At 45.0% G+C, this 8,392-nt stretch overlaps 2 protein-coding genes across 2 annotated transcripts; both read right to left on the bottom strand.

The window, feature by feature from the left end:
* Positions 1 to 2,403: 2,403 nt before the first annotated feature.
* On the bottom strand, positions 2,404 to 3,595 carry LOC120349302 (soluble scavenger receptor cysteine-rich domain-containing protein SSC5D-like). Its single transcript, XM_039419266.1, has 3 exons — positions 3,141 to 3,595; positions 2,701 to 3,061; positions 2,404 to 2,664 (listed from the first exon to the last, which is right to left on the bottom strand). The coding sequence occupies exons 1-3, from the start codon at positions 3,593 to 3,595 to the stop codon at positions 2,404 to 2,406; spliced, it is 1,077 nt and encodes a 358-aa protein (XP_039275200.1).
* A 436-nt stretch (positions 3,596 to 4,031) lies between these two features.
* On the bottom strand, positions 4,032 to 4,391 carry LOC120349301 (uncharacterized protein PB18E9.04c-like). The gene has a single exon (XM_039419265.1). It carries the CDS (start codon positions 4,389 to 4,391, stop codon positions 4,032 to 4,034), a length of 360 nt encoding a protein of 119 aa, XP_039275199.1.
* Between the last annotated feature and the right edge of the window lie 4,001 nt (positions 4,392 to 8,392).

Below are 8,392 nucleotides of genomic sequence, written 5' to 3'. Positions count from 1 at the left end.
GGACAAGCAGATGTCTACGAAAATTGCTACGGTTGATCTTCACTGGTTTTTAAACAAACTTGTAATCAAATTTGTGAAAGAACTTGCCATAATTGATCAGTTTAATAATTTGCCGTATTCCATTTCAAATCACCATTTGCAAAGACGAATTGAGTGCAAAATTGTATAACGATGTAACATGGTTAGAAGTCACTATCATAAAATAAAATGGGAAGATGGAGATTTGGAATACAGTGACTCATTATACGTGATTACTTGCAGGTTATGAAAGATTTTTACAAAAGGAACTGAGAAAGCAAAGTTTAAGAAGATGCATCTAACGTACAATGCATACCAGAGGATTTTCCAAAACCTGATTTCAGCTTTTTCACCACTTCGTGGTGTTATGATGCATGGAAGATACATAATATAGACCCGATGGAAGATGTGCTTTATCTAGCCAACATTATAGTTTTGCTGTTTAAAAATATGTATCAAACAAATAATTTCTTGTGCGAAAACAATCGAATGCAAAGTATGAAATTGGCACCGATGTTACGAATGCACAGAAAAGAAACTTTGCACGTTATGGATTCTTCTACAACGGAAAGGAATTACAGTGGGTTTATTGCTTGCATGCATTGAGACTGCATAAAGCGCGTACATGTTGTCTGTCGTCAATTATTAATGAAGAAAGACGTTTAATACTCTATAATAGTGCCTGCCTACACATAGTTTACTTTCATTCGCTCAACAACATGGATCCGACAAGTGGTTAGCTGCTGACAACGAATTGGAAGTGAGGTTAAAAAACTGCATAGACTGGTACGATGAGTGTGAAAGTGCAATTAGGAAATCAACTCCTGAAAATTATAGTTTGGCGAAACATTAAAGGCTATTTTTCTAAGCACAGTTAATTTGAACGATATAAAAGACTATTGTGCTATTACCGTCCACATAATTTGTCTATAGATAAATTAATAAAATGAAGATGAAGTTATGTATTGTTGTAGTGAAATGTTGTAAACAAATTTTTAATTCAGATATTTCCTCGAACATTTTGGTTTAGTATCAGTGTAGACTTGATTGAGTGAGCACGCGAGATACGCTCCCCTCAGACACAACTGTTACAGCTAGTGCACATTCCTACCTTATCAAGAGATACGCCGCCTCAGACACAACTGTTACAGCTAAGTGCACATTCCTACCTTATCAATTATAGTTCATAGCAATCAAGGACATGCAGTGTTTTAGCTTTGCAAAATTCAAAAAAATTAACTCGCCTCTTGATGTCAATTTCATTCAATGGAATTTGATTCTATTGCAAAAAATATTAAATTTTCAACAGGATTCCAAGGCGATGATGTTGATCTAGCGTTAACAAAAACAGAAATGTAATTTTCCAATTTTATCTGAGATTTTCGAACTGCTCGATATACTAGATACAGGTCATCTACATTATTGTAGTGCAAATGATTTCTCAACTATTGTTACAAATTCCGATGAACTTTGGAAATGCTTGTATGACATTGCAGATAAAAAATGTAAAAGATCAACTTAGATCATTGACCTCTCTCTGTTAAGACATCAATAGAGCTAATGCCCCAAGTGATATAGGTCTGAGGATATCCATACCTATTTTTGGAATGCTTGTTCATTCTAAATTTACTATAGATATTCTCGGAGAAACACTTTACAAAAAAATAACGCCTGCGGTTGTACAGCACATAGAAAATTTCATATAAATTTGTGAAATTTTTCTTAACTGTCGGGTGGAAAGCAAACCAATTGTATTAATTTGCAATCAATTTAATTTTACAGTATAAAGATGTAACAGATTCACTCAGTATAAAGATGTAGAAATATGGATTCACTTTAATTGACAGTAGAGAATACAGATTCACTTTAATCTGTCAGTATAGCATTAGATGTAGAAATATGGATTCACTTTAATTTGACAGTAGAGAATTTTTCCTCAAACGGAAATTATTTTTCCCCTCACTGAGAAAGGAAATTATACAGATTCACTTAATCTGTCAGTATAGCATTAGATGTAGAAATAGGATTCACTTTAATTTGACAGTAGAGAATACAGATTCACTTTAATCTGTCAGTAGAAAGGAAAATTATTTTTTCCTCAGGGAAATTATTTTTTCCCTCACAAGGGAAATTATTTTTTCCTCAGGGAAATTTTTTTTTCCCTCACTGAGAGAGAGAGAAAGATCACTCTCTCTCTCTTCATCCCCCTCGTCCTCACTGGGAGGGAGATAAGATAAGGAGAGGGAGAGGGAAGGGAGAGGGAAAGGAGAGGGAGAGGAGAGGGAGAGGGAGAGGGGGAGGGAGAGGGGGAATTTGCGCAAACTCAGGGGGTGGGGAGGGGGGAGGGGGGAAATTGCGCAAAATTCTTCCCGTAAGTATCTAACTTCATCTACTCCGGGGTAGAGTCTGTCCGTCTATCTGGATCACGGCTAGGTTCGGTGCTTGGCTGGGCGGAGGGCTGGTGATGTGGTTGTTGACTACTGGGGCAGCAGTGTTGGTGACCTTGTCGGTGACTGCGGCCAGGGCAGTGTTGGTGACCTGGTGGCTGACTGCGGCTGGGGCAGTGTTGGTGACCGGCTGGTTGACAGCGGCTGGGTCAGTGATGGTGACCTGGTGGCTGACTGCGGCTGGGGCAGTGTTGGTGACCTGGTGGCTGAATGCAGCTGGGTCAGCGTTGGTGACCTGGTCATCGACTGCGGCGAGGGCAGTGTTGGTAACTCCGTCCATGACAGCGATCCCGGTAGGTGCAGGGTGCGTGTGGGTCACAGTTGCATGTTCCTCCCCAGGCTGGTGGTCGATGACGCGCTCATCGTCGGCTGGTGATGCTGTCCTCTCACGGGCCAGTAGAGGCGCGGCTGCTGAGTGCTGTGGAGAGTCTCTGTCAGCCGGGAAGAGCAAGGGGTCTTCGGTGACATTGGAAGGAGACTTAGCGACGCTAGCAGGGTCTACGGTGGCGTGACGGGTAGGCGATCGATCTGTTGTGAGTGAGACGGTCATGAGTGACGGCTGGGTGGTTGACGCGCAAGGTGTGCCGGCGCGGTTGCTGTTGTGAGACGGTGACCCGGGTGACGACTGGTACTGGGTCATTCTTGATAGCCCGTGGAGGTGCGGCTGCTAGGTACCGTGGAGAGTCTTCGTCAGCCGAGAAGAGCAAGGGTTCTTCGGTGATGTTGGAAGGAGGCTTGGTGACGCTGGCAGGATCCACGGTGGCATGACCAAGGAATGACTGGCTGGCCGGTTCGGTGACGGTTATCGCTTGTAGTTGGGGTGGTGACCTGCGAGGCTGGCGCTGCGGGTCTTGCACCTCATCGTTAGTGTAGTGGACTCCTACTTTCCGTGCTGGTGGGGTGGAGTCCGAGTCTCTCCAGTACCGCCGTTTCCCTGCCGTTTCTTCTTCTGCGAGTTCTGGGCAGTCGCGATGAAAATGCTTGGCCGGGCAGTAATGACAATGAGGAAGCTGGTTGTAGTTGAACCTCGGCGGCGCCTCTCGATGGGGTGGCCCTGCGGGTGCCGTAGGTTGAGGCGGCTTATATTTTGGTCGACTGTTGAGGTCGGTTTCCAGGTCGTTGGCGATCATGATCAGCTCTTATATTCGTGGGACGAGCAGCTCGAACTAGGGTGCGAAGCTCGGAACTCAGCTGACCGATGAGCAGGGCGATCACCTCGTCTTCAGCCAGGTTGGTTCCTAAGCGCTGCTGTAGTTGGAGCTTCTGACGGATGATCGCTCCACTGGCTGGTTCGGTTTGTGGGTGGTGCCATAAAATTCTGTGGAGCGGCTGCGATTTTATGGGCTCCCGAGAAACGGCCTGAAGTCGGTCACGGACTGTTCCCAGGTGGTGACGAATTCTCTGTAGTCTCTCCACCAGGCGCGGGCGTCGTCTTGTAGTTGCGCTTTTAGAAGCATGACCCAGGTATAGCTGGGAATGTGGTGACCCTGTAGCAGCTCGGTGCACTGTCGCATGAAGGTGATGGGGTCTTCATGGAGCTTGCCGCGGAAGAATGGTATCAGGTCGCTATGCGGTCAGCTGGCTGAGGTTGCCGGTGTAGCTGACGGCTGGAGCCGGTAAGTTGGCCATGTTGCTGGTTGCGGTAGTGGCGTGACTAGAGGTTGACGGTGGAGCAGGCAGGTTGACGGTCAGCGCGCTGGGTTGCAGGGTGGTTGGTAGAGCGGGCTCGCTGGTGAAGGCGGGTGGCTGCGTTGCCCCGGTTTCGCTGGTGGAAGTGGGCGGCTGCGTCGTGCTGCTGTCGGTTTGACCGGTGGTCTGTGCAGGCCAGCCGACGAATGTAGACTCGGTGTGCTGGCTGGTTGACTGCATCGAATCTTCGGTGGTCGTATCTCCACTGTCTCCGGCTCCGGTTCTAGTCGCTACCATGTTCAGGTGTTATGGGCGCCACTGGGAAATTGCCTGTTCCCAGACAGGTATTCCGAATTGAAAGATTCAGAGACACATTTTGTTGAAAGAAAATAAGTTCGAATTTTTTGTGTGAAAAATCAAGACATCATTTAGATGAAAAATTTAAGACATACATTTAGTTGAAAATTTAGGTTGACATTTTGTTTGAAAAAAAAGTTTTGACAGTGGTAACGGGTTACTGTATCTCCATACAGTGAGTGGCCCCACGTTGGCAGGCGCCAATATTGATATGGCGGAAGGTGTGGCTCGTTCATCAATTGGGCTAGTCAGTCGGGTCGAGCGAGGGGTTTGTTACCACTGTCTGGAAAATGGCTTTTGGTGGCCCTGAAAAGGGCCAAGTTTGTTGCTGGTGGCCCTAAAAGGGACCAAGGCAGGCTAGATGTTTGGTAGTCGTCGACTGGCGCGATACCACGCCGCGCGAGGGTCCCGGGCAGGTCCGTCTGGTGCGAGAGCAGGCCGGCAGGGGCTCAAGTCAATGGTTCGCAGTCTCCACTCTGGTGTACCGGGCTACGGAGAGGGCTGACCGGGTGATCTACTAGCCAGAGGTCGTGCCGAGTCTCCACCGGGAGCCCTCCTCGACCACTTCCTCGTTTAGAAGGGGCCTTTGGTCAACCCCGGGCAGGCAGGGTCGTAGGCTTCCGCTGCACACACTCCGATGTCGGTTCGGCACCCAACCCGCGCATCCATAACCGCGCGCCAGTTGTTAGGCTGGGGCGCTAAGTCTTGGGGCGCAGCTGGCGCGGCGGTGTACAGCCTCAGCCTCTCCTCCACCTGGCGAAGCCGATGTAGGGCCCTCCTCTTCTGGATTCGGCGGCCGGCTCGGTTCCTCCTAGCATCGGCTGGGTAGTAGACAAGGAAGACACCTCAGGTTGCGGTTAGTCTCGCCGTGGTTCCCTCATTGGCCTGCTCGCTGCTCTGCTCCAGGTCTCGGCTGGTAGTGGTCTCTGGTAGTGGTCTCGGCTGGTAGTCTCTTCTGGCTCTTCAGTGGAAGGCTGCTAGTGAGCAAGTGCTATCAAGGGTAGCTGAGTAGCCCCCTTTTATTCACAGTCCCCGAGTTCACCTGCGCTGCTATTGGCCGGCGGTGCTCGGCCAATAGAAACGCAGGAACGGGTGGCGGCGACTGAGGCGCACCTGGTGGCGGGTGGGTCAACACTCATTTGGTTGATGCGTGGCGTGGGGAGCAGAGCAGAGCGGCAGGCTGAAAGGTAGCGAATGCGAGGGAGTATCAATAGTTAATTCATAGTTGGCAACTAACTGACGTAAACGGTTTCAATGGACGACCATATCGGCCGAATTACGACCGGCAGATTCGTCCGATCCAACGGCCGAACGGATCGGTTGAATACGGTTCAAGTGCACGATTACCCTTATTGTGTCTCGCTTCAAAATTGACATTGGTGTCATTACCTCTATGGTCTTGAAAATAACAAGAAATAATGAAATAATGATAAACTGACCGACACAAAGAGCGTTCGACATGTTTGCAGAACAACAGCTGTCGAAAGAGCATCTGGTAGCTGGCGATCACGCGTTCGTTAAAATCAGCGACGCGGCCATTTTGACTGGATGCTAAACGTCCACTGCATCCAGTGCGGTCATGTTCTTTGACCTGTCCTGATGTTTGTACTCTGAAAAATAAAAATTATACTTTTCATTCCTCGAAAAACTTAAAATTGTATAAATGTCAGTACAGTGTATTAGAGATTGGAGAAAGTTCCTCACATGGACGAATGCCTGTGGAAGAGAAACGAGAAAGAAAATTGTGAATTGACAACGTGCGTCTATTTTGATGTGCGGCCTTTCAAAACCAACTAAAGCTCATCTCTAACACTCAATTTTGATAACAAAATGAACATAGGTCTAAATCAAAGATGAGACTTTTCTAAAATTTCCTACAATCACTTTTTGTGTAGTTGAGAAGTTGATATTGTGATAATTATTCTTGTCCTATACTAGTCCACATTATCCTACACTAGTGAAATTTGAAGTTTATTTTTTTCAATTTTTTCAATTCAATTTATTATTATTAAAAACACACATAACAAGACAAACAAAATTACAAAGAATTTGAAACAAATAAAACACAATAAAATGTTACAAATATAAAAAACCATGGGCTTTGTGGTTGGGTGTGTTGGAGAAGAGAAAAAAGAGAGGAAGATACCTATTGATGGAAGCATTTGAAAGTTATCATCGAACATTACAAAACCATAAACTGACAACGAATCGAGCGTCAAGTAAAAGTAGTAAAAATATACGCTCGTTCAATTATTTTTCAGCATAGGTTGCATATTCCAAGCAACTTAGGCCCCGCCGCATAGTAGACCCACGCTAATCCAGGAAAAGCAACCCATGCCGTGGGATGTTTTGTAAACCATTGCTATAGAATTATTCATAATCATCAGCTGACAAGTGGATTATTCATTTCATGTATTACACAGATGTCTAGAGAATGGTTTACAAAACATCCCACGGCGTAGGTGCTTTCGTGGATTAGCGTAGGTCGACTTTGCGGTGGGCCTTATTCTGCCAATATCTTTTAGCCCTAGGCCCGTGAATTTCAATCATGATTAAATGCCACGAGAACCAATCAGAGGAGCTTATTTTCTAAAACGCTTCCCGATTAGTGCCTGAGTGGGATGCAATCATGATGAAAATTTAACAGGCTTAGAATAGTCAAGTGTTGTCATTTCTAAAGCTGCGTACAGACTTGCGCGCCACGAAGAGGTGCATTTCACTTTTTATTAGCTGATTACAACAGGATTTGCACAGAAACAATAAGGTACAGATATAATAAGCGTAGCATCAGCTGATGAAAAGTGAAATTCGCGTGTTCGTGGCGCATACGTCTACAAAGTGACGAAAGTTTAAAAGCGTAAATATATTGCTCGAGGGTGCATATGCGTATATGTTTTCGTAATTGATAACGTATGAATGTGCAAGTGCACGTCAGGTCATGCATGAGCCGAAAAACAAAATTTTGAAAAGTGTCATTGGAACTCGTTGTGACTGCTCACACTGAACGCAACTAGCAAGTGTACGCTTTCGGTGTGAATGTTCCTATTGCTCTTTCCAGATTTTGCTTCACGCTTGGCCATGCATAAACAAGCTTGAACTTGCACATCTATAGGTGCATACAGATATACGCGCCTCCAACATGCTCCGCGCACGCTCCGCCATCGCTCCGATCATGAACGTTACGGGAGATGTTAGCTCTTCTCGCTTTCCACTCTTGCTCCCGGTCGATCATCAATCAATCTGCTCGAGTGACGTTCGATTGCGGAGCAGAGCGAGAGTCTGTACGCACCTTAAGTCTTCCAGTATGGAATAAGGGTGTGGGGTGGCGCTTTCAATGCACATTTTAAAAATTGAAAGTTATTCAAAAGGGTATTCTCAAGGCAGCCTTGGAGTGCCCAGACGATACCCTAGTCACCAACTTTTCTGGAATTTGGAGCTATGACAGTCAGAACTATATATTGGAAATCTAGTTAAATATATCAGCAATCATACAGATATCTTTACACTGTATCAAACTAATTATATTTTCAGATCTGCAAACAGATATATTGTTCCTCGAACTGACTTAACTATATGCAGAAGACAATTCAACTGAATAGTAAATAAAACTAATAAATATTATCCTAACATTTTATAAAAATAAAGCACTTAAAACAAAAATTGAGAACTGGATCAAGACCGAAAAGTTGTAGTCAAAATATTTTAATTCTAGACATTCATCATTCTCTATTATTATTATCAATTATTTCCTCCATTACTATCTGAAAGTTGTCTATCAAACTGAATTCAATTTATATAATGTTATCCTGCACTGATTCAAATTATTATTTCCCCCTTTACTATGAAAGTTGTCTCTCAAACTGAACCCAATTTATATAATTTTATCCTGCACTAATTTCAATTCTTGATAATTATATCAAATGAATATTTGTTCAAAGAAT

This window comes from Nilaparvata lugens, unplaced genomic scaffold (assembly GCF_014356525.2).
Source record: "Nilaparvata lugens isolate BPH unplaced genomic scaffold, ASM1435652v1 scaffold9232, whole genome shotgun sequence".
NCBI lineage: Eukaryota > Metazoa > Arthropoda > Insecta > Hemiptera > Delphacidae > Nilaparvata > Nilaparvata lugens.
The sequence above is the reverse complement of the archived record's forward strand: the minus strand, read 5'-3'. Positions and strand labels throughout refer to the sequence as shown.

Bases quoted from the DNA above. Each gene is read 5' to 3' on its own strand.
- LOC120349301 (XM_039419265.1), bottom strand. From the start codon at position 4,391: ATGGTAGCGACTAGAACCGGAGCCGGAGACAGTGGAGATACGACCACC.
- LOC120349302 (XM_039419266.1), bottom strand. From the start codon at position 3,595: ATGATCGCCAACGACCTGGAAACCGACCTCAACAGTCGACCAAAATAT. The intron at 3,062-3,140 runs GTACCTAGCAGC...GTCTCACAACAG, and splicing joins GCTGACGAAGACTCTCCACG to CAACCGCGCCGGCACACCTT. The intron at 2,665-2,700 runs GTCACCAACGCT...TTCAGCCACCAG, and splicing joins TCGCCGCAGTCGATGACCAG to GTCACCAACACTGCCCCAGC.